The following is a 25,867-nucleotide window of genomic DNA, read 5'->3' as shown; positions in this document are numbered from 1 at the left end:
TTATTTATATAAAGTGCTCTTTGTAAACCTGATTTCCCATCACCCTGGATGACAGCAGGGGGGAAGACAGGAAAGGAAGAGGCCCATCTTTCAACCTCCAGGGGAGGACAGTCTGCCCGGGCACCCTGCATCGCGCTCAGACCCCGCGTGGGGAACAAACACCAGTGCCATGGGAGGACAGAGCTGCAGGCAGGCGGCATCTCTGCGCTCCAGGGACAGCGGCACTGGGGTTTCTGAGCAGACATTTCCTTCCTTTTGTAGGCGGATGCACCGCCAGGTCCTCACGGTCCCAGTGAAACTGCTTAAGCCACTCAACAAAACCATTAAAAATAAAAGCGTTTAATATGGGGTTTTCACATGAACACACTGAAAGGCAGCAGTCTGAAACGGTACGTACACAGCATATATAAATAAGAACAAAGATTAAAAATACTTTGGAAATGATAGACTCTGGGAACAGTTAGTGGCTGCTCTGGGAGGAAGCATCCTTGTGAGGCATCATGGCACAGGGCAGACAAATGAGGCACATCCCAGACACGACTAAACCCCCCTGGTAGTGAAGCAGTGTGAGCAGTGGGGCTGCTACAACCGAGGGTCCTCGAGGCCAGGGCCCTGCCAGCCACCGCCATGCTCAGCACGGGCTAAAGGCAGGGCACCGACCCCAGGACCTTCAGTTCTGAGCCTCCCTGGGGACTGCCCTGTCTGGAGACTGCGCCCACCCCTTTGCAAGGGAAGGCATCCAAGACAGGCAGAAGCCTTGGCTGGTGCACCAACGATAGTTTTTCTTAGGGCTAAGCAAGTCTCAGCTGTGCCAGAAGGCAGCAGTCTCTGAGCTGGAGCTATCAGTAAGGGGTGACACCAGAGAGGAGACCTACTTCCCTCTCATCTGTACAGGAGCAGTGTATTTAGCACGAGGGGCCAGATTGCCTTGCCAAGCCAACGTCCACACAGATACAAATACGCCCAAGTATGCCAGGGGCAAGGAGGAGAGGAGGGATGGGATGAACAAAAGCTTCACCCCACGATCGCCTTTACAGTCTCTGCTAACAGAGCTCTGCTGGGGGCTGCAGGAGCAGGGCTTTGGCTTAGCCAAACACACCATGCCCTTCGGAGAGAAGCACAAAGACAGCCTAAGCCTCTGGAGGGAATGATTACAGACGCATCCGAACAGCACATACGGCTACCATAGCAAACAGCCTCTGCCTTTCCTGACAGCATCCTCGCCCGCCCAGTCCCTGAGGAACCAGAGCTCTTTCTTTGCTGTGACAGAGGCTCCTAACACCAGCAACTCACAACTCCCACATCTACGGTCCCACTAACCCCTACGTTTTCAAGGCAGCTCCTCCACTCCGGGGTCAGGCTGGGGGCAGGCACCCCCGATAAAACACCAGGAACATCCCTCTGGACATTGCAGCATGAGGCACGTGGCTTCGTAGCTCTTCAAAACAAATAAAAATCCGAGTACAAACCCATGAATAACTCCAGCTAAGCTGCTCAGGGCTCCAACAGCCCCTTCTGACAGCTCTAGCCAGTCAGACTGAACTCCCTGCTCGCATCCCGATATTCACACCTCCTGCCACCAGTTGTCTGGGAGAGCTGTCAAGGACAGAGCTCTAACTCCTGCCGGCTGCTGGTTCTTAAAGATTAGAAGACAATTATAATTGGATTCCAAAGATTATTCGCTTCACCAAGAAGGGCTGAGAAGCATTTAGATGGTTCCCTGATTGATTAAATCTTTATTTCACAGCAGTGACCCTGTGTGTCTCCTCCCAGCGAGCTTGCAGACAGGTACTTGGCAGGATTGGCTTACTGGAGCACTCCAGCTTAACACCACGGCTGACACTGGCCAGCTGTGATGGGGGGGTTATCCTGAATCTAGATGGTTTCATCTCATTTCTGCAGCTCAGGGCAAAAAGCCCAACCTGGCTCCAGCCCTTTCTCCCCACTTAATGACTAATCAGCCAGGCACCTGACCAGCCATCCAAATGTCTCGAGCCAAAGCCTTTGGCACCATTTGCAGCAGATCACAAACGGCTGGAGCCCTCCCACACCTCTCACGCTGCTGCTATGCTGTGCAGACAGCCACCGGACTGCCTGCCACAGCCACCCCAGCATCCAGAGGCTGGGCTGCCCTGCCCCTGACAGCTTCTGCCAGCCTCCTGCCCCCAGGAATAAGCCCTGCTGCTCTTAGCCTCCCTGGGGAACATGAAGCAGAGCCACTCCTTGCTCACCGGGCAGGGCCAGCAGCAGCGTGGCACTGCAGAAACACGAAGGCAGTGAGCAAGGGCTGCCTCCAGCCCAATCTGAAAGAGTGATGAGAAAGGGGCTTTCCCCAGGCCCCACCTGAAGTGATGGCACCCAGAGCCTCTCCTCTTCCACCAGGCCCCTCCTGTGCTCAGTACCATTTGTGTGCTCCAGCCCTGCAGGGACAAGGCCAGAGGGACCCCGCAGGAAGCAGAGATCCCAGGAAGCACAGAGGGCATGGCTCCAAAGAGGCACGGTTAACTGTCAGGATGCGGGTAAAGGTTGGAGTGCACCGCTCACACTGCTAACAGAGGGAAGGAAGCAAAACCAAGCCAATGTGTTAAACACCCAGAGCAGAAAGAGCAAAGAATACAGTCTAGCAACATTGCAGAGAAAGCTGGGAGTAAGACAGGGCCCCACAACGCACAGGGCTCCCCTTGTAAGCAGCTCTTCCCAGAGCCGGTAGGTCAGACATGCTGCACAGGTTTTGGTTAGATAGTGGTTTGCCCCATAGTAGAACGAAATATAATTTATGTACAGAACGAAACAAGTCCCTGCAGTCTTTGCCAAGGTCCGGTTTCACGGGCGCTGGAGTGTTGGTAAGGGCTGCAGGCTCCCCGCTCAGTGCAGCACAGTATTCACAGCTTGCGAGGCCGGGCACTCCCCACCTGTGCGTCGGTGCGAAGCCATTCAGAGGGACGAGGAGTCCTTGGAAAGCAGGTGGGCTCGCATGCGCCTACAGGAGTCCTGGAGCAAAGAATTACAGCAACTGAATGCCTGAGACACGGAACACCATGCAGGAAGAGGGGGACACGCTATTATCCCCCTCAGGAGGACAGCCCAGCAGGCCAGGTTCTTTCCTCACAGGGAAAACGTGTGCATTTGTCTCTCTCACCTCTTTCCGGCCCTCCAAAGATTTCAGTTTTGCTTGGGACGTGTGAGCTGGAGATCCACATTTCTGTAACTGGACGAGATAGGGGAACAGGAGCAGAGAGAGGAAATGAAGCGGCATCCACAGCATTCTCTGGGAGCTACCTGTACCACCAGAGAGCAGCTGCCACCCAAATCTACTCTTGGCTTGTCTGGCCCAGAGGACAGCCCTACCCACAGGCAGCAGGCTGTGTGCAGCTTGTGAGGGAGGATGTGAGGAGTAAGTGGGCATAAGGCAATGTCCCGGAGCAGGAGTGCAGCTAAACCCAGGGGGACAACACTGGACTGGAGGCCCAGAGCTGCCACCCATGCCCCGGTGGTGCCCTCATTAGCCCTGCACTGCTTTCCCCACAGCAGCTTCCTAAGGCCTTATCTGGTCACATTGAAGAAACTTGGAAACCTTGTCTTGAACAGAGAACAGTGAGCAGCCCCCCAGGATCAGTCAGATGGGTGCCCAAGTTGCATCCAAACTCCCTTCCACAACTTGAGCAGTGCCGCGAGCAGCTCTTACCAGGTGGATGTTCTCTTTGCTGGCTCGTTTGGGCTCCGGTGTGGTGTCCCTGCTCTTCCTCTCCACAATAACTGGGGTTCCCAAAACCTTCCGCTGCCGTAAGAAGAGAGGGCCGTTGGCTAGTGCTTAGAGTGCAGAGAGGAAAAGAAAGGGAAGGAGCAGGATGCATTGCTGATAAGCAGCTGGATGCTGGGAAAGAAAACAGGAAGCCAGGCTGGAACAAAGACTGCAAAGCAGAACCACTTGAAACACCGTGCCACCAGGCTGAGCCTGCCTGATCCTAGAGAGTTTGGGAGCTGACAGAAGGGCTGGCCAGGAGCCCAGTTTGTCAGAAGCAGGTACGTGCTGCTGCAGGGCGGCCTACAGTGTGCTCACACCTATGCTAACAAGCTAGACTACATGACCAGCTCCCTGTCAGTCCTCATCTCATCTCAGAAAGCAACCAAGCTCTCAGAAAGATGCACAGCTCCTACCGCCAAGTGTTTCAGCAGAGCATCTCGTAGGTGATTAAGCTTTATACTAGCAAGGCTTATTCTCACCATGCTGCCCTTTCTGTCCCCAGTGGATCTGTGTTCTCTAGCAGCCAATACTTTGAACAGTCCCTACCTTTGAGGGCATCATTCAAGCCAGGGCAAGGCAAAAGCAGAGAGCAACATCAGAAACTCACAGCAGAAAGCAGGGCTCAGAGGCTGCCTTTACCTTAATGAGGCCGCTGAAGGAGCGCGAGCGGGTACGTCGTGGTGCTGGGGGTGTGGCCGCTTCGGAGCCAGGAGTGAGAGCTGAAGGATGCTTATTAAACTAGGAGGAAACACGAGGGCAGTAGGTTAGCACGGTTACTGTCAGTTAAACCAGCCCCTTGCTGCTGCATGCTGCCCTCTGGCTAAACCTCTGCCTGGATTTTCCACACCCCAAAATGGAGGAGCAGTTCATAGGTGCTGGGAGAAGAAAAAGGAAAGTTACACCTCCCACACAGGCCTACAAGGAACCTGGGTGCAAAGCTGCTTTATGCTTGCTACCAGGTAAGCTGTTGAAGGAAAAAGAAGCTGGAGGCTAGCAGCCAGGACAGGAGCTGGCCATGTCACCCAGTCTCTGTGGAGCAGCAGGTTGGCTGGGAATGCTCACCTGAAACCAGTTTGTCCCACTCTCTGCAAGCAAGAGAGGAAGGGACTTCTCCCTTCCCAAGGCAAGAAGCTCAACAAGGCCATGATCATGACTGGGAAACTGCTGGCTGGCACATCCCTGGCTCAAAAAACAGCTCACAGCACAACGTGGTGCAGGAAGCTCCACTGTCAGCCACATCCAGGATAGTCTTCCTCCTCCCCTGCCTTCATACAGGTCATACTGCCTCTTACACAGCCCAGAGCCCCATCTCCCCAGCCTGCCCAGGACTAGGAGCAGCTCTCAAGCAGGCCCTGCTTTCAGCCCTACACACAGAATTGTGCTGACAAGCACACCCCAAAGAGATCTTTCCTCCCCATGCTACCTGCCGAATGAGCTTTTTCTTCTTTGCAGAGTCAGGCATATTGTGGACATGGCGAAAGAGCTCCCTCAGAGCCGCCTCCGTGCGCTGCTGGGTCTCCTCCTGATGGCAGGAGTCTAGTCGGCTTCGCTTCTGAGACTTGAGGGGCTGCAGCTCCTTGGAGCCAGGAGATGTGAGCAAATCCAGGTCATCCTGGGAAAGAGGAGAGAGCAGTCGCTTGCCATGCTTTAATCCAAGTGAGCCACCCATCTGAGTCAGGCTGGGGAGAGTCTCGTGAGCTGCCTCACCCCAGTGAATGCACAGGGCTGTGTTTTCCCTACCCCTCTGCAGCAGCACTGCACCAGCAGGCCCCGTGCCAGGAAGAGGTGACAGCAATACAAAGGTGACCCCATTGCTTCTTCCCTCCCTTCCTGGATGCCAGCTGCAGAAGCCCTTCCAGGCCTGAGAAGAGTCAGTGCAGCTCCTTGTGACACCTTTTCCCTCTCCTGCAGCTACGAGGGAGAGAAGCATTTGCTGGAGAGGCGCAGCCAAGCCTCGTCCCGGTGGCAGCAGGTAGCCTTTATCCCAGCCCCTCTACCGAGCAGCCTGGCCATGGCAGCAGATGCATCTGTCTGGAAGGCAGAACCCCGTGAAGGAGCAGGTGCTGCATGTACTGGGCACGGGGAGCAGGTTTGCTGCTAAAGAGGTGCTGGTAGCTTTCCCCGTGCTTTTGATTAACAGATGCTCCAACTCTGCCCAATTTCCCTAATGCAGTTGCCTGCACTACCACACCATATGGTTCCCTCAGTCCTGTTCTCTAACAGATCCTCTTTCACGACTTGGTTTGTTTTCAGTCTCTTTCACTCACAAAGACCCCTCCGCACCATCACAGCCTTTGCCCTTTCATGCAGGGCAGGCACCACAGCTGCTGGCCTTACCTTTGACGTGTGGGCTCTGGATCCCAGGTAGTGCAGCCTGGCACACTCCCGGATGTACGCTGGGGCCTGTGACCATGAGCAGAGAAAATGCCATACGTATGTTTAGTGTGCTGGGCCCTGGGGCAAAGGCAGCCCCTCAAAGAGATGCTCTGCAACCACAACATGCAAGCACTCTGCTGCTTAGGGCAAACAAGGCAATGGGATTTCATATCCTCTGTGGAGTCCCTGCTCAGTTTCCCTTTGATGCAGGCAGCCAACACAAGAGGAAAACAGAACAAGAGCTGGGTTCTACAGAAGCTTTGTTCAAGCAATTCCCCCAGCTCTCAGCTGGACAAAGAGGGCAGAAAGGAAGCTTCTATGGGAAGTCTCTTTGCAGAGGGTAGATGCCTACAGTGACCAGGAAGTCAGAAGACTGTTGCAGAAACATTTCCAACATTTCCTTGGAGAAACCCACAGACAGCCCCGTGTTCCTGTCCTACTGTAGCATCCCACTCTGAGCTAGACAGAGATGCCCAAGACTGCAGACTGTGCCTGTAACAGCAACAGGTTGACTGCCCCTCGCAGAGAAGTCCACAACGAAATGACCCTTTGTATTAGGGATGCAGCTCTTGGCAGCACTCATCCAGGACAAGCCCCTTCAGTTTCCCTCCCCTCTTCAAAGGGAGCCTGGTCACCAACTGCCCCAAGGAGACAGGCTTCCCAGGCAAGAAGCAGGTGCTGGGTGTCCAGCAGAGGGTGGTATTACACTGCACCGTGCTCCTGACCTGCCAAGGCACAAAGGCCACCTCTGAGCTGGCTGCCTTCTCCTGGGCTGCACGCCCAGCAAAGGCTTCCTCTCACTAAAGGAACAGCTTCTTGCAGGAATCCTGCTCTCACTTCAGAAGAGAGCACCCAGAATATACCCAGACAGATCCCAGGTGGCAGGGGTAAGGGCCATTCCGTCTCATGCAGAAGGTGCATGGAGAGCAAGACCCCAAAGCACACTTACCTTGAAGAGTTTCTGCGAGTGTTTGATCATGAAGGTCACTCCATTGTTTAGCTTTGTGATATTCTCTTGCAGGTCATTTGCTGTCACCTGGCAAGGGGACACAAAGGCGCAGCTGTTAGAAGGAAAGTAGGAACTGTCTCTGCTGCTGCCCTTGTTGATTCTGGGGTACAGGCACAGACGATGTCTCAGCAGGAGGTGGGCAGGCAGGGCTCAGAGCACACCAGTGAGCAGAGCTCAGAGAGCCAACACTGGTCTGAGATGAAAGCTGACCCAAGACCTTGGCCACCCAGACAATTCTGGGGCCACAAAGTTCACCCACAGCACAAGCAAACTTTCAGAGAGACATCTTCAAGGTTTGTGCAGAGCTGTTACTCGTAAAAGCAGTTTTGTGATGTGCTTTAAGTTTTACTGAAAAAAATACAGAGCAACAATTGCAAAATGAAACCTACGGTGGGTCTGGACTGAACACTAGGACCGAGTCCTGCCAGACAGCACCACCTCACCATCCCAGCCTCCAACCCTCACACCACCGAATGTATCAGCACAACCTGCCCGTCTTGGTTCCTCCCCTGTAGGCCTGACAAGCCTCTGCTTTCTACCTTGCAAGATCCCACCAACAGATACCAAGGCACATGCTCACATTTCTGGGCCACAGGATGTGGGGCGCGAACATGAGGGCAAGATTGTGGGCAGACATCTTGTTCTTGTCCTGCTTCTTGGCGGTCTGGTAGAGCAAATCCAGCAGCAGTTTGAGTAAGCTGCGATTGGGTGCAGGAAGGATCAAGAAGAGCAGCTGGAGGGCTTCAATTTGGCGCTCTTTGTCCGGAGTGCTGGTCTTATTTCCCTTCTCATCAAACAGCGTCAAGTCTGCCAAATCACAGGGCTGAACATGAAGGACATGCAATTCCCCCTCCGACAGCAGGCTTGTTGCAACCCGTTACCCTTCCCTCTTCACTTGCGGATCTCCTTTGAACTCCTGCACAGCTCTTCGCCCTTTGTATCCCTCCCCAGCTCCCAAACTCCCCACCTGATGTCTCAATCTCCCACACAACAATACAGTCGCTAAGAGTTTTGGTGGGTTGAAGGCAAGATGGAGGTTGTTCACGTAAAGTAGAATCACAGAATATCCTGATTTGGAAAGGACCACAATTGAGTCCAACTCCTGGGTCCACATACAACCACCCAAAATCAAGATAGTTCAGTAATGGTCATTAAGTACATGCTCAGTTATTTAGTTATGTTAACCATTAAGTAATAATGGTTTTTAAGTACTCGTCAGTTCAGGAGACCCCAGGCTTTAAATAGACGGAGACCCAGGTAACCCATGCAGGCTCTTCTCTTGAAGGCATCTTATGCTGGAGAGAGAAGACTGGGCTAGGCAGGCCTGGTCTGATTCCTTAGGGTGTTCAGCTCCAGTCTTTCCACCATTAGGTGGAGATGGCAGGAAGATTCCTTCTTACCCTGCATGTAGGGTTTGCATTTCAGGATCTCCCACAGCCTAGCATGCAGCTCTTGATCGCTACCAGTTTCCTAGCAGGCTGGCTCCATCCCCTCTGCTCATCACTCTTCTGTTGGTCACTCACCTGCAATTTTGAGGTGGGCATGGAAGTGCTTGTGTGTCAGCAGGGGCTCTGGTAATTCACCCAGGAACATCTTAAGCAGGGTTGCCACATCGTTGGAATGAAATTCCCCAGAGTCCAGGTCGATATCTGTACCACTGTTCAGAGCATCCTTTAGCATCTGTTGCCTGATGCTGTTGCCTGGCACCCGAAACAAACCTTCTGCTCGTAGATCTGTTCAACAGAGGGGAGCAAAAAAAGCTACCAGTTATTCAGAGACTGATTCCCATCCTCTTATTATACCAGTTCTCTTTCCAGAGCTTGATGGCAAACCTCGGTGATCTGCATTAAGAGCCACGACTTCAGGCTGACTCCCATAAGCAAAAAGAGTACGTGCAGAAGGTGAAATAAATCAGCTTATTTGCTAGGCAATTCTGGGGAACAGCCATCCAGTCCTGCCCACAGCTCCTGCTGCTGGAGAACTCGGATCTTTCCACCCTGCCTGCACCAGAGACCTGAGGTGGGCCAGATACCCCTTGGGATAGGAAGAGAGCAAGACAGAAGCACTTACTTTTGTGCAGATACTCAATTAACTGGGAGACCTGCGCGATGCCTTCTTCTGTCAGCGGTGAGCCGAACACCACCCCTTTCTCTGCGGAAGAAAAGATAAGATGTTCAAGCAGCACAGAGCACAGCAGTCACAGATGGTTGGTCCCCACAGAACAGGATCTCAGCATGCAAAGACCACTGCCCCAAAATACTAAGGGTGAAGGTCACAAGGACCCCCCCCCAGACGTTATTTCACAAGCACTCCCAAATAAGTCACTTCATCTCACCGTGCTGTACTTACAAGAGCTTCATCATCCTGCTTCTTACCTCAGCTTAATTACAGTTTTTATCAGCTGAGGCAAACATTCTCTAGCTCCTGAAAAGAAAACAACACCAGAACAGATGCTTCAGTTTTAAAGGGCATATCATCCGCAAGCCCGGACCCTATGGAAGCAGCAGCGTGGGAAGTGTAGATGTGACAGCCTGGACTGCCCAGGTGCCTGACGCATTGGCACACTCCACACCTGGGAAGCAAAGTCCAGCTGAATCCTCACTGTGACTTGTCATGGAGCGGAGCAGAGAACTGTGAGACTACGGGAGAGGGGAACAGGCACTAGTGGGGAGAGCAGGCATGATCCAGAGGGCTCATGCTGGCCTCCTTTACAGGGATGGGTAATCCCCAGAATTCCTAAATCCGGTGAGTCTTTTCCATGTCAGCTGCCCCAAGTAAAGTGCAAAGTATCAGAGGGGTGAGCAAGGAAGAACTAGAAAAAAGGGAGAGTAGCAAAGCAATGAGCTGGGCCCTGCTCCATAAGGAGCACCCACAGCTCCTCTCACTCCCCAAGTTCGCTTTCACCTACTGGAGCTGGAACAGATCAGGCATGAGCTGGCACAGGTCAGCTCCACAACTCCAGTAGTGGCAGGCTCCAGCCCCAAAGGAAGAGAAAAGCAACTAAGCTGAAAGGGAGACTTGCACGGGAGGAAGCATTAGATGAGAAGCATGTTTAAGTGAAAGGTACTTGAACTAGTGCAGAAAACTGTTCTGTCCAGAGGGGGACTTCCCAGGTGAGTGTTTATCAAGCAGGACAGCTTTTTCTAACAAATGGAGTCTTGCTGGTGAAAGGCTTTTTCCACCAGATGGTGGAAACAGCCAGCACGCTCTGTCCCTCTGAATGCTGAGGTAACTCCTCCAGGCTTCACCAGGAGCAACCACAGCCCTGTGCACCCCTCCTTCCCTCCCATGCACAAAGGCTTTGGCTGCAGGCGGCCAAAGAGCTGCACAGAACACACCGCACATGCTGACTGGCACTGAGAACTTGACCCAGGTACGCAGCTGCTTTGTCCTGCCCTCACACTTCGGCTTCGAAGAGCCTGCAGATTAAAGAAAAGAATGTTCCTCCCTCCTCCATGGCCAGACTGGCAGCACTGGCCACTTCCAAGGGCTGGCTGGGCGTTTGCACCCCAGCTCTCTGTGGCTGAGAATTTTCCTACTTGTAGTTGCAACTGATAGGCAAGCTATCCGAGCAGTGCGTTGGCTGGCCTGACAGAAGCTCTCCCCCCACCAGCTTTGCCTTGTTTTTTTTTTTTTTACCCCCCATAGCACATTGTGATTTGACTAGCCTTTGGTCTGCTGTACTACAGATCTTACTGTTCTGTGGTGTTGATGTTCACAGCATGTGGGAAAGACCTGGTTAACACTGCATTTCTTGAGCAGCCTTCCTGTACGACTAAATTTATTCCGCCTAAAGTATGTTCCACTTTCTTCCAGGACTTCTGAAATACATGGTAAGTCACCAGGAACTCCAGCCTCCCCTTAAATCAAGAACTTTGTGACCTCCCTCTGATAAAGCACAAGCTCCAGTCTTCCAGGAGAAAGGACAATGTGACCTCTTGATCCACACGTAAGATTTGAAAGGCTTGAGTGCAAAGGGAGAGAACAGTTGGCAAAAGGTTCTTGTCCTTGAAGAAAACTAAACTCATTAGACATTCAACAGATAGAATCAATAGTGGCCAGGAAGAGGAGAGGAAAATACATCTTCTTGAGACATGCCTGACAGATTCGATTTACTTTTGAAGTCAGAAGCTGATATCTGAATGAGAATTTGATTCTCAAAGAAACTTGAAAGAAGCGCCTGGAGAATGGATGCTGAGTTACAAAGGCTTAGATGTTATGGCACAACTGCTTCTGAAACTAAGCAGCAGCATGAGATTGAGTTTCCTGATGCCCAAAGAAGTCGTATTTGCAGTTTGATCAGCTCTGAGCAGTATGGTGCTTGGCCTCTGGCTTTGAAGAAATAAAACCTGTTTGTTCTAGCTGGTCTATAACACGAAGGAAAACAAATGATAGCTCAAAGATGAAACACACCGTACACGAAATTGATTTTCTCCGTAGGCACAAACTCCCTTTTTCTCCGAGTTTGGCCAAGGAGTTCACAGACAGTGCCTGTCAATGGAGGGAGACACTGCCATTGCAGCCTGGGAGCACAGCCAGCAGACTTGGAAACATCTGCTAGCTGTAGCTGCAGTGACACATGGCCAGGGAATGGTCTGAGTGGGGAAAGGCACAGCTCTTGGAGGGAGAGGGTGAGAAGGAGGTGTCAGGTCTGAAAGTAGGCAACAGCAGTGCTCCAGCAGAGTACAGATAATTAAAAAAAGCTAGAGAAGGCTCACAAACCCCTGCTAGAAGGTTTTGACAAGAACAGGGAAGTTTTCTTATGCACTAAGAAAACCCTCTCAACTCAGGTACTTGCTTGCTCCTGTTTGCCAAATAACAAGTGTCTGAACATCAGGTGTCTGGCACAGAGGCAGGAGCGACACAGGTACGAGCACAGTCTAACTGCAGTTTGGGGGCAGTGTGAAGACCTGTTATTATAGAGCAGCAAGGTAAATCATGGCAGTACTCACTAATTCTCGCCTAAGTATGCTAAAGTACTTGATTTCCAATACTTGATTTTCCCCTGCAGCGCTGTCCAGCCCAGGGTGAGTGCTCCCACTGGGTGCAGGGCAGGCGTCAGCACCAGAAAATTCAGCCTAAGCAATGGAGCTGCAGGGCTTGTCCTTATAAAACAAGATGGAGGCACAGGTTTGGTAGAAGCAAACACTTGGAGAAACTATACAAAGGACCAAAAAAAAAAGACAAAAGAGGCCATACTCAGACACACTGGAACCTCCCTTCTCAGAGGTGCTCACAACAGAGGAACTGCTCAAAGGAATTAGAAATGTCCAACCCCAGGCTGCCAGCATCTGAAGGCAGCTACCCACAGCTTCTCTGCCAGCAGACAGCTGGTCTAGCTAGTAAACCACAGCAGACAGGAGGATGTGAGAGCTGCCCAGATGGAGGTAGTTTGTCTAGATGAGAGAGGTTTCACTGAACTTACAAGGAGAACCAGCATCCCCTCGGAGTGTGGGTGGAGGTGGGAGAAGGCACATATACACCTAGAACACCCTGTAAGATGTAGCAAAACCAAGCAGTAATGCGAGCCAGCGAACAGGAGAGGATCCAAACACAACTGTGCTGCTCAAAAGCGAAGCTCAGACTTCTGAGGAGGGGGCTGAGGCTACTGTTTTGTAACTCCAGAAGAAAACTGGAGCTGAGTGCTTGCCTCAGAAGCATGATCTCCCAGGGCTGAACCTGGGCTTGAGCAGAGCCAGGCAGCAGAGCTTTGCCACTGACTGCTAGGACCTGGACGTGGATCAGAGCTGCACTGGCATTTGGAGAGGCTCTTACCTGTTTTATAGATTTGAGCTGAACAGAAAAGACCTTCAAGACAGCTTTTACAGCAACTGAAGGAGACAGCAAGCACCAAGTGAAGTCAGTGGCCTGGAAAACCTGGGCATTACCGTTCTTCACAGAACTTGATGTTCTTAACCTTTATTAATACTCCATCACTTATGAAGAAAGCTAACGAGCTAAGGAAAACAGAGCATGGACTACCACAGACAAAGTCAAGCATGCTGTGTGCAGAGACAAAGCCACCTTGGCATGCATTGGAAGAACTTGCAGTTTGTTCGGACACACCTCTCCAGCTCTGCGCTATCCAGACCAGGAGCATGCACGCGGCCACATCTCTGTGGTTTGTGCTGGAATCCCCAGAGATCACCACCAACGGTATCAGGCATTCAACACGAGCTCAGAAGAACAGGTCTATGCTGGAAGGTATGTAAACTACGGGTAACAGAGGATGACTGTCAGCATCACCCTGGAGGTGGGCACCAGGCGTCATGCCATACTCACCTTTGCGTTTCAAAGACATCAAGGAACGAAAGAATCCAGAAGCTGTGCTGTTTGCCCCGGGCAGTTTTGGGTCTTCCTCTCCCATCAGCTGGGCGAGCTCTGCCCCAGGCAGGTCGATGAGCCGGGTAATGTTGCTGACAACCAGCTCTGTGAACACCTCTGGTTTTTCATGGCGCAGCTTTTCCACGAAGAAGTCGGGATTGAAGATGATGGGCTGGCTGCGGAGGGAGGAGTCATTGCAAATGACAAGATTGCAGATGGCATCACTGGAAAAAAAAAAAGAGAAGGAGAAAAAAAATAAAGCAACTCCTCATCACTTTTACAGCCAGCTGGTCTGCCCCAGAGGAGGCATCTGCTGACACAAGAGCTACCGGTCTATACCGACAGCCCTGTCTGTCTTTGGTGAGCGTTCAGCACCGTGCGGTTACGTTTCCCTTTGGAGCTAAAACATTTCTGGCCTGTTTGCACAATGCAGCCCATGCCTAGCTCTCCACGGTGTGATGGTAAAATATGCAGCACACAACAACGCCCAACCAAAGAAACTGTCACTGCATCCACATCCTCCTAGCTGCGGCAGCAATGACATCCAACATTTTACATCAACTTACCACTCCCGGTCATAAATAAGTTTGGTTCTGTCTCCTTTCCTCCCAGAAATTCACTCCCCGTGGCCTGGAAGTCTAAATCCCAATCTAAATATTTTCATGGCCAGCTTACACCCAGCAGTTCCCATTGCTGTCCCAACGTCACTACCTTTCTAGAGACAAACAGGAAGTCGCCATGCCCTGGGACTCTGTTTTTAGGACCATGATTTTGTCACAGCACTGGCTCGTAGTATTGCTAGGGATCCAAGTGACAAGCTGCCAACAAGGTGACACCCCCCGTTCAGATACACATTGATCAGTCCCCCCGAGCCTCCTCTTCTCCAGGCTGAGCAGGGCCAGCTCCCTCAGCCCTTTCCCACGCGGGATGCTCCCGCCCCTGAACCGTTTTAGCAGCCCTTCACTGGACTCGCTCCAGGAGCTCCAAGTCTCTCTTGCCTCTTCTTCAGGCTGTTTTTTCTCTGACCTCCCAATTCTCTCCTGACACCCACCTTCTCCAGCTTGAAAGCTTTTCACGTGGCGTGGGAAAAGGGATGCATCCGAGACGATGCTCTACTAAGGGTTATCTGCAACAGGTACTTACCCCTAGCAGAGGTTAGGAAAATCACATTTCCCATGTCTAAAAATAAAGTTATCAAAGAGATCCCGGTTTAATCAGCACTCTTCACCATGCTCACACCGAACTTAGCCCGATTTCCGTCTACCTCTAGGTCTTTCATTACCATCTTCCCACCACTGTCTCAAAGGCTCGCACACTTCTGAAGTCAGGCCCAGAGGCTAGCACCTCCCTTGCTTCTCCTCTCCCTCTTTTACCTAAAAGTGAGGATTCATGTCGTTAACCCCCAGTCACAAGCTCCTGCCACGATGCCATACATTGCTGCAAAGCGCTGCCCTGTCCCCGCGAGTCGGTGTGCTGGGAGGAGGCTGCCCACCGCCCGGGCACACACTGCCTGCTTTCACTCGCTGACATTCCCAGTCCCACCAGCCCCACGCCACCCGAGGTGTCCCCGTGCCAAGCGTGCTCCCCCGGCGGGCACAGCACCCTGCCCCTGCTGGGGACGGATGGAGCCCGCGGCGCGGTGCTCTGACCGCGGCCGGGCGGCTGCGCTCGCTTCCACACCTGAGCAGAACGGCTATCTGCGTAAATTTGACCCAAAAGACCATCTCGGTGCAATTCCCAGGGTGTTGTGATCGGAATAAGAGAAGGAAAGCCGGGCTCTGGCTCCGCAGGGAGAAAGAAACTCGCTGAAATCACAGGACGCCAGGCGCTCAGCAACACTTGCACCGTGAGAATCCCCACAAATCCCTCTCCCCTTCTCACTGCTCCCCGTGGATGTCTGAGGCTCCTGCGGGAGGACGGAGAGGAGGAAGGTCTGCGAGGCAGACCGCACGGCAGGCTGCCAGGCCAGCCAAAATCTCTGAGAGCTCCGAAAGGTTCCCAGCTGCCCTGCTCGGAGCGGCCTCGGGAGCATGCTGCCGACTCCAACTGGGGGCCACATTTTCCCGAGTACCTCCCAGCGCGTTTTTCAGCACTTTGTTCGACGCAATAAATCAAGACGGAAAACGCAACAGCCCGGTCCCCGCTGCCAAAAAGCGGCCAGCGATCAATCCGATCATACTCGCATTTCATCGCACAGGGCTACGACACACGAGCGGTGCCAGCCCTGAGCCCCTCGACACCTCCTCCCGTGGCACTGCAGCCCCTGAGGAGGGTTAACGGCGGGCGCCTAGGCCCAGTGACCCCGCCGGCAGTGATCCGTGCGCTGGTATTCACCCGCTCGCAGTTTTGTTTCCCCACAGGGATGATATGCAAATACTCTGCAGCGGTTACACCGAGCGGCACGGATGATCTGCGCCCTCCGACAGTCAGACACCTAGATTCGGAGAAAGGAAATTAAACAGTTTCGTCAGCTAGAACTGACCGACGGGGCTCCTCTGCACAGCCGGCGTTCGAGCTGCACAAAGTTTAGCGACATTTAATGCGAGAAAAAGAAAAAGAGAAAAGTAAATTTCTTACATGAGTGCTGAGAGCTTTTGGAGAGGCATTAGGAAGCAGAGACAGGGGAAAGAACTTGCTCCTTGTTTGCAGCAACAAAAGAAACCTGCCTGTCCCAGCACAGCCTATGCAAATCCCACGCATGCTACGAGACACAAGGGCGCATTATTGGGGCTGAAAGGCCCCCTTGGCACACACTGGGCATCAGCCTTCACGCAGAGACAAAACAGAAAAGAAAAGCTGGACAAATTGATTCATGTCTCTTGCCAAAGGCTGCGTAGCTGGAGTTTAACGGCAAATAACTCCTACATGGAAACCGGGGCTCTGAATCAGGACCGGCGTGGCGTTAAGTGCTCTCCACCTGTATCTAAGAGGGGTCCACAAAACAGCCCCAAACCCACCCCGTGTTTGCCATGAGGAAAGCCAGGCAAACGCGTTCCCAGCAGCATCCGAGCACAACCGACGTCGCGGCACCAGCAGGACAAGAATGAAGTCCTCTAACCGCACAACCCCGTGCCCAGGAGCCTTGCTCGAGACGCTCTCAGGCCGCGCCTTTGACGTTTTTAGATCATTTCAAAGACTCAACGTAGCCCGCGAGCTGGGAACAGCCCTGCCCCTTGCCGTTTGCCACAACGGCTGTGCCACCGTCCTCCCACTGCCATCCCGCCCGCCGCAGCTGGCACCAGCCTCGCGCGCCCTTGTTGCGGCACTCCGACCAGCCACTTGGTTCGGAAAGGTCACTTTATTAGCGGCCCTTCCTCGCGCGGAAAATTTCCCTTTGTACCCTTATCGCTGATCAAAATGGAAATGCGGAGCACGCCCCCATTTCCGAGCAAGGATAAAGCCCCCACTGGCTTCCCGCACAATAACCCTGCCAATCCCCGATGCTGCGCACACCACAACCTTCAGAGACAGCCATGTGCCCCATCTGCTGTTTTCACGTTAAAAAAGGAAGATGGATGTACTCTGCCTACACTCAGTTTATGTAACAGCAGCGAAGGGGAGACAAACATTTATTCAGGGAGGTTTTTTGCTATTTTTTTTTTCTTTGCTTGCAATGAGAGATGTATTTTTACATGCTGTGAGCTCAGATCGCTTTCCGACACGTCGAAAGGCAAAATAAAGGGCTAAATAGCTTCCTCCCTGATCCCATGAATAAAGTCAAATCCCAATGAATAATAAAACCTTGTACTAATAGGGTTGTGATTAAGACAGCAGATTAAAAAAAAATGGGCCCTATATTGTGCCGAGATCCTTGCCATTCTCGCATCTTTCCGGAGCGAAGCCTGTGATCCCGGCCAAGCCACAAAGAAAGCTGTCTGTCACACCCCGCGTTCTTCCTTCAGGCATGACAGCCCCATCATTTCATGGGGAGTGGATGGTGCAGGAGGTCAAAATCATGATGGATCAATTAATCCCTAAGGTAACTAGAGCCGAGCCGGGGAAATGTCTCGGAAACGAGGACAAAAATGAGGTTTTAAGTGGCAAAACCTGGTGATTGAACCTGTGGGCAGGAGCTTTGCAAGCAGGCAAATTAGCTCGTGTGGAAGCAAGCTTGCATTCAGCTAGGTGAGACCTGCTGTTTTAGCAGCTTTCACGGAGTTGTTTTTTTTTTTAATTGTTCTAACTCCGTGCATGTGAAGGCAGAAACAGATTCAAGCAGCATGAAATAGAGCATAAAGAGAACGCGAGCCAAGAAAGGGGAGGAAGGGGTACCTCTGGGGCAAGGCGTTAGCCGTGTTTGCCTAGCTGGGGAAGAGCTGGAAGCTGCTGATGTACCTAATTCAGTGGGCAAAAACATCTCCAGTGCCATTTTGCGCGCCTCGGATGTTGTCGCTAAAAAGCTAATACCTCCGTCACGCCGCAGCAGCCGAGTCTCACCATAGAGGAGTAACGGGATTAAAGAGCTTTTGAAAATAAGGCAGATAATGGAAGAAAATCTCCCTGTCTAATAACAAAACCTTTGGACTGAGAAACAGGCAGGCTACCGCCGAGCAGCGAGCGCGGAGCGATAAGCAGCCGCTGCCAGGGAGCACGAGACGCGAGAGATTCTTCGCCTGGCTAAGCACAAAGGGAGACGGGATGGATGCGCTCAGGCTCACGTTTCCCCGGGGAGGGAGAAGGAGCATCGCTCCCCGCGCCGGGCCGGAGTAAGGAATCAATTAATGCGGCCGTCTGAAGGCCGTGTTCCGGAGCCAGAGAGGAGCCAGCCCAGATTCTGCGACGAGATGAAAGAACCGGAGTGGAATTATGTGAAATCGTTTTAAGAACAAAAGGAAGAGAAGACAAATTATTTCCTAGATTTAAAAAAAAAAAAAAAGATTTAAAAGAGCTCTAATGGGAACGGACTGCAGGGACATCAGAAGTGACTCCACAGTTAAGGGCGTTTCGAGGCTTGTACTTCAGGCTGACATTCTTGTAGGGCAGCGTAACAAAGATCGCATTCAGCCCTCCGATTCAGCACAGCAACTCTTCCCGGGGTGACCGATTTTCCTGAGAAATGTCAAGAAAAACATGCCGCAATTTTTGCCTAGGGTTGTGCTCGTAAGGTCCGTGAGGGCGAAGTCCCTTTGTGATGAGCACAGAGCGCGCAGCACAGCGGGTGCCAAGCCTTGACCACTGTTTCTAGACTTAATCCAAGCGAGCCATAATGGAAAACACCGCCTTTTTTAATTGTTGCTTTGCTTTCTTCACCTCCAAACAGCTAACACGGAGCGAATCAGCCTTTTGGCTACGGGAATCAGATAATAATATACAATTTAAACAGCAGGGAGGCGGGGAACAAAGCTGCTATTATGCGACAGCAGCCTGTGCTGGACAACCTGGAACTAATGCGACACTCGGCCATCTTTCGGACGTCGGATAAATTGGCTTTCCGGATCCCTGCTACAAGCCATGAATTCAAATCCTGCCTCAGCAAAGGCCTCAAAGCGGGCCTCGGCAACATCAGCTGCACATCTGCGATGCGAACCTGGAGGCAGGCAGACCTATCTGGGAAGATAAAAGGGCTGGGGGGGAGCGTGCCTCGGAACAAGCTGAGCGTGCAACGCGTTGCGAGCATCGAGCAAGACTGCAGTAGCAAGAGAGCTTTGTGCACGGGAAGCGTCGGGAAACTGACATTTCAGCGTGATTTTCTCCAAGTTTGACCTCGGCGAATTCTTTTACGGTATTTTTCAGAAAGTCCACAGGAATACTGCGACGGGGCCGAAGCAGCACTTCAATCAGCCGCCAGCACAACATCAGAGTATCCTGATGCCTTCTGGTACTAAAAGGAGACAAACTAAAAAGGGGAGACAAACTAAAAGGCACCCCAGCGGAGCTGCAGGCTCACCACGGCGCTCCTCACCCAGCCTCCATCCCAGCGGGTGATCCCGCGGCGTGCCCAGGGCTCCGCAGACACACCGAAACCCCGCCAGGAGCCCCGTGATTTTGCACGAAGGATTTGCAAGTTGGTTTGTCTGCCTTAACGTAGTCTAACAGCTTTAAATAAATAACAACCCCGATCTTCACGACTTTCGGCGCGGTACGAAGTTTGTAAATGTCTTTATTTTAATGTAAACCCCTCCAGGAAGCAGCTCGGAAAGAGCAGCCTTAGATCCAATCAGGATTTCACTGAAGCCAGCACCAAAACTGAACCTTTTCAGACGGCAGCAGCTGCCTCTCCTCATTACTGCTCCATTCACTTTTATCACTGTGGCATTGGGAACCTCAGTCACAGCTGGGGACTCCGCTGTGCTCCGTGCTGTACAAACACAGAACAAAGGCAATACCCCGTCTTCAGAGAGCTGATAGCTAAATCTGAAATGAATGCTGGAGGGACAGAAAAGAGGAGGAATCCCAAGAGGAGAGGCAGCACTATCAGTCAGCGTGACTGATAACTGAACTCCGCCAGCTTTTTTGTAGACACTATTAAAAAGGAGGGCGAGGAAGGACAGGGAAAATAATCAGGTCACACTGCAGACATTTAGAGAAAACCCAGCTTGTGCACGGGGGCAGCGTGGGGCTGCGCACAAAGGAGCGGGTCCGAGACACATCACGCAGGGCGATGGGACGTGGGGAGCGAGCCCAGGCCGGGAGCTGCCAGCGAGGCAGCCTGCAAAAGCCCTGCAGCCCCTTCCCATCGCCCAGAAGCATCCTGCCCGCCTTGGAGAAGGTCACAAAGTCCTGGGGCTGGGTGACAGCCTGGCACAGGCAGCGGGTGCTGTCACCAAAGGGCAAACACCAGCCAGGTAGGTCCCCCTGCCACGGTACGTACCCACATACACTGCAGATGCTGCTCCTTGGAAGAGCTGAAATTAGTTTGATTGTTCCTTTAAAGCCTCCACCATTTAAATTGCACAAATTTATTTAAAAAGAAAAAAAGGTTAAGTTCCTTTGATACACTTTAAAACACCCATGACCGCTGACAGCTCCCACTTCAGGTGGGAAGGGTTTGTATGAACAGGAACTGGTGTAGTTTTCTTTGTATTGCTATAACCATGACACAACGATGCATCTTTTTTGTTGTTTACTTTTCCTAACATGCCACTTGCTTTGGGAACACCCTACCGTAGACCTGAGTTTTCCCGTAGACCGCTTGGCACCACGGGGGATCTGCCAGGGCTGCTGCCTCCCACGTCCAGCACAGGGGAGCACATCAAATCCCTTCTCGCCAGAAAGCCCCCGCAGACACCACGGAGCAGGGCGGAGGCCACGTCCCACGTTCCAGATGTGTAAACTCTCGCAAGCTGGAGCGGCGACGAGGCACCCCTGGACGCGTGCCAGCCCTCCGGTAAGCCGGTGACATCTGCTCGGGGCTGCCGAGGCACACAGATAAGCAGGCGAGGCGGCCGCGGAGCGGCGCAGCACGCGGTGCTAGCGGCAGAGCTGCGCCAAGTAACCAACTCACCGAGCTGAGCAGAGCGGGGGCCTTCCAGGGGGGATTTGGGGCAGGCTAGGACGTCAAAAGCTGGAAGGTCGCGCGTAGCCCGCTCCTCGACAGCTCACGGGGCTGCAGGAATGCCCGTGTGGAGGCCCCAAGGCGTAACGCCGCGTTTCAGCGTCCTGTCTGAACTCCAGCTAAAACAAAAAGGGAAACTAATGCCGGCTCCCCCGAGAACGCGCTGCCTCTGAAAAATCAGAGCTGCCACGCTGCCGCTCGAGAAGAAAGGATGTTTTTGGATGGACTCCAAGTTATTAGAGATTTATAGGCCAAAAGCAAACATATTAAAAGTTTTTGTTAGCCATCTGGCAGGCAATTATTTAAGCAGCTTATCGCATTCCCCGCTATCTGCAGTTTCTGAAAAAAAAAAATGTACGAGGGAACTCGAGAAAGCCTTATTGCAGTTACCTAGCACAGAGGTGAGAAAGGCCAAGAGCCAGGGAGCGAGGCTGCTGCGCCGTGGGGGAAGATGTGCAAGGGCCCCGTTGGATCTGAGAAGTGCAAGGAGAGGCTGGGACCCAGCAGACGTGTGTGTGCCCACGGCCTCAGCACTGACCAGCCTCTACGCCACAATCCAGCCTAGAGGGACGGTGTTTGCAAGAGGAACGTGATTTCAGTGCAGTCACTAAGCACAAGCCACCGTTCCCATCCTGCCGCCTCCTTCCCGTCTGTCTGTGCCTCTTGTGAAACCACCACACGCTGCAGACCGTTGCCCTTTGGGACAAGGGATTCGGTTTCCCCAGCGCAGCATCCAGGCTGAACCGAGCGCCCAGGCACCTTTAAACAGCGCTAGTGAAGCCCAGTGACATTTCCATATGCATGTGAATGCGCGCCCAGCGCCCAGGCGATGACTAGGCTGGCAAGGAGACCCAGACGCTGCTTTGGGATATGTGGGCAAGCCACTCTCCCCCTTCAGACAAACACACAATCAACTGAAGTGCAGCAGAACAAGGATCCCGTTGTCCAAGCCCATCCCAGGCCCTGGATGGGAACAGGAGGGGGTGTTACATGCAAACATACAAAAATACTGCAAAGGCAATGCAGCCTTGTGTCGGGGTCGGGATGTGTGGCTACGAGGGCTGGGCAGAGTGGGGGATTAAATGCAAGTCTGAGCCTCAACAATTTTAGCGAGGGCTGTGGGGAAGGGAACGTTTGAATAAGCTCGTCGCTGCTCCAGGCTATCTTTGGATGAAAGCAGCCATGTGTTCGCACTTGGCTTTAACAGCCAAACCAGCCGTTTCTCCCGTGACCCTCAGCGAGTCGCTTTGACTTTTTACCATTAAGTCATGCTTACAGCGAACATATTCCTATTTACAGTAGGACATAGACGGCAATTGTCTCCCCTTTCAGTGCCTATTTACGACGTGAGCTGTTGTCGTCCAGCTGTTCTGTGACACTACCAAGAGGCCTTTTCCCAGGACACCCTGCCTTCCAGGCCCGGGGCTGGAAACCTTCCCCCTCACGCCACCCCTGCCACACCAGATGGGCGACACGAGCACTGCATTGAACCTTAGATGTACTCATTGAACCTTAAACGTACTCGTTGAACCTTAAATGTATTTCACAGAAGGGCCGAGGTCGGAAGGGACCTCTGAAGACCATCTAGTCATGCCGAGCAGGATCACCTAGAGCATGTTGCGCAGGACGGCATCCAGGCGGGTTTTGGGCATCTCCAGAGACCCCAAAAACCTCTCTGGGCAACCCAGTGCTCTGCCACCTCCCAGTAAGAAGTGTTTGTATGGCTTATATGGAGCCGGAGCCTCCTGGGCTTCAGCTTGCGCCTGCTGCCTCTCATCCTGTCGCTGGGCGCTGCTGAAGAGACCGGACACATCCTCTTGATGTTTTAGATACTTACATGTGTGGATCTAGACGGTTATATGTGCACCTAGACACCTGTGTCCTTTACACCCTTTAGACATTTACACGCACCGATGAGGGCTGCCCTCCGCCTTCCCTGTAGCAGAAGGACGTTTGTCCTTTTGAGGCCAGGCGCCGCGTCACGCTGCAGTTACCGCCCCGTTACGAGGAGCCGGGCAGAGGCTGCAGGCAGACCGACGGGCCGACGGACGGACGGACGGACAACGGAGCGGCTCCGACCGCCGCCGGTGACACCGGGCACGGGCACCACCTCGCGTCTCCCGTCCGTGCCAGCTACCACCCGCCCTTCCCTCAGGACGAGAGAAAACGGGGACCAAAAAATAAAAACACACAAAACGGGGAAAAAAAAAAAAGAAAACCAGCGGCCGCGCTGCCCCCCCGCCCGCTCCTACCTGCGGCCGGCCCGCCCGCCGGCTGCCGGCGCTCCCGCCGCCATTTCAGCTCATACCTGCCGCCCCGCCTCCCCATTGGCCCGCCGCGCCACCCGCGGGTCCGCCCCCCTCCTCGCTCCAGCCTCGCCATTGGCTGCGGCCGGAGGCGCCCCGCCGCCATTGGTCGGTTCGAACGAGAACCGGGCGAAAGAACACGCTCGACAGGGCAACGGGTACCCGCCCTCCGCGCGGGGCACACTGGGAGTTGTAGGCGGGAGGGTGGTGAGGGGGGCGAGGAGGCTGAGGGCCATTTTGCCTGTGGCTGAGCATCCCTCGTGGCTGGGCTGCCACGGAGAGCCCCCGCGGCTCCAGGCAGGGGAGAGGAGGCTGGGTGCTGCCTGCAAGGCCGGCACCTGCGAGCCTGGGGCTCTGTGCAGAGCTGTGGAGGTCCTTGTGTCGCTAGCACTCAGTATCCACGCACCTGACACCCCAAGTTTTATCATTCAGTAGAAAAATGCACATTGCTGCCCTTTTAAGGGAACTTTTAAAACGTGGTTTACAAGTAACGGGTGCAGCAGGACCTGCCCGAGCCTGCAGAGACAACAAAGTGCTGCAGGAAGTATGACTTGCACCATAAACCCCAGCTCATGTCTCTGCACGAATTTTTTTTAATCTTTGTTCACCATCAAGGAGAAATATGACGAGAAACAACAGACAAGCACTTTTCTCTTTTCCTTGCTGCATGGAAGCACCTTGCCCCTAGCCTGAGTCCACGTTCCCCTGCACATTTGCTATACACGGGTTTGCACACAGCTTTCAGGTAGCAACTAAAAGAAAGAAAAAAAGACTTTTTAGAAACAGTAAGTGAAAGTGTAGATCAGAGTGCTGAGGGGACTGGAAATTAATCTGACAGTTTTTTTTTAATTGACTAGATTTCTGCTGGAGTGGTCCCTTGGCATCTTAAACCTCCACACTTAATTATCTCACTGCCAATCATTTTAGCATAAACACCAAGTTCCTCTTATGCTGCTGCCCCCAGGAGGGTTTCTCCCGTCCCTGCACCTTGGTGTGTGCCAAATCTTGACTTTGCACTGCAGAGGCCCAGGTGTGCCAGCAAGGAGCCCCAAGGGCACTGCAGTGTGCTCAGAGGCGGCGATGGCCCATCCCTGCGCAGGATGCAGTAGGGGACAGCCCACAAGACACATTTGTCCCTCTCAGGGGGACGTGTCACCCCTCGCCCTGCCCCATAGCAGAGCTGCTCTGGGGCTCCCGTGGGACGCAGGGACGGAGCTCTGCTCCCTGCCAGGGACAGCTGCTGCTGGGGAGGGGGCTTGACTCGGAGCCAGCCCCCCCGGGCGGGATGACGTCTCCTCTCCCAGGGTTTCTATTGCATTACATGATTAATTAGCTGATTAACAAGATGTTGTTGTGGAAGAATCTGTTCTCTGGACACCGGCTCAGGCAACACCATCCTCTGTGCTAATGAAACGCTTCTGTTCCACGCAGGCATGCACTAATTTAAGCAACAACATGCAAATGAAGAACAATACAGTGAGTAATCTGGAGCTTTTAAATGAATTAGCTACAGCCTTCTCCAAGCTCTGTCTCCAAGGAGCGAAGAGAAAGCAGGAAGATAGATAGCTCTGATGGGCCCAGAGCCACGTGTTACAGGTGCTGGCTGGCTTGGAAGGTGACCTCCGACCGCTGTCTGTCCCACCATGTCCTGCCCTCAGGGGGTGGAGGAGCCAGGCCTCCCCCCCAAGCTTTTAAAGGGATCTTGAAACAACAAAAAGAAGAACAGAATAGAGCCACAAAACTGGATTTGCAGCCTCCAGAAAGCAGCCTGCAGTAAGAGGCTGAACAAGCACAATCCGTTTAGCTTGTTAGGAGTCTGAAAAGCGTTGCAATTGCAGAACGTAAGCTACCACAACATGAAATGACAAGACTAAAGGCTTCTTAATACAGAAGAGGAAAGGGAAGCCAGATATGTTCACGAATGCGAGTTCTTCGCGATGTGAGCCATGGGACCCTTATCCTCCAGCCACTGCCCCTACTTCCATTCTTCTCTACGGCATGCTTTGGCCAAACACCATCTTTTGGGCTCGGTGCAGAAGTAATTGAGTGAAAACTGATACTCAGGCCAACCTGAGATGTCTGGGCAGCTAAAGGTCCAGGGTTATTGGTGCTGCTCAGGTGCAGCTGGTAGGGAGGTGGTGAGAGCAGAGGAAAGACCCACTCTCAGCTCTCACAGGTAAGACAAAGGGCCAGCCAGCAAGGTTAGCAGCAGCAGCTTTTCAGCCAATTAAGAAAAAAAATGCAGCAAACTTTTTGTGCCTTGTAACCAGGCCTGGCTGAAATGATCAAAGCAGAGGCAGAAACCTGTGACGGCCAAAGAGCAGACAGTGCCTGTGGCACAGATCCCACAGTTGAGGGATGGCCCAGGAAAAGTTGCTGCCAAAGTCACCCTGTGCTGAGCGAGGGAGTTATACAAGGAAACAGGCTGCAGCAAAGGACTTTTCACCAGCTCTGGCTTCTCTTCCCGGCCAGCCCCCTCGCTGCTCTCCGTGCCACAGCTTTGCTGCTGGCAGCCCCCAGCCCCACCATCCCAGGCTGGTGCCCCGCAGGGTCCCGGCACCAGGACCAGCTGCACCGCAGGAGATGTGCTGAGGGCAGTGTTCGCAGGAAGG

At 53.0% G+C, this 25,867-nt stretch overlaps 1 protein-coding gene across 1 annotated transcript; it reads right to left on the bottom strand.

Moving 5' to 3' along the window:
- Window positions 1-323: 323 nt before the first annotated feature.
- ARHGAP19 (Rho GTPase activating protein 19) lies at window positions 324-25,753 on the bottom strand. The gene is given in 13 exon segments (XM_080596829.1): window positions 324-2,991; window positions 3,140-3,208; window positions 3,686-3,778; window positions 4,385-4,483; window positions 5,169-5,357; window positions 6,083-6,148; window positions 7,071-7,157; window positions 7,711-7,937; window positions 8,654-8,863; window positions 9,201-9,281; window positions 13,413-13,678; window positions 23,202-23,251; window positions 23,254-25,753. Coding segments are annotated over 13 exon segments (1,602 nt in total). The 5' UTR covers window positions 23,362-25,753; the 3' UTR covers window positions 324-2,934.
- Between the last annotated feature and the right edge of the window lie 114 nt (window positions 25,754-25,867).

This window comes from Anser brachyrhynchus (assembly GCF_964034855.1).
Source record: "Anser brachyrhynchus genome assembly, chromosome: 6".
Taxonomy (NCBI): domain Eukaryota; kingdom Metazoa; phylum Chordata; class Aves; order Anseriformes; family Anatidae; genus Anser; species Anser brachyrhynchus.
This window is presented reverse-complemented; position numbering and strand designations above follow the sequence as displayed.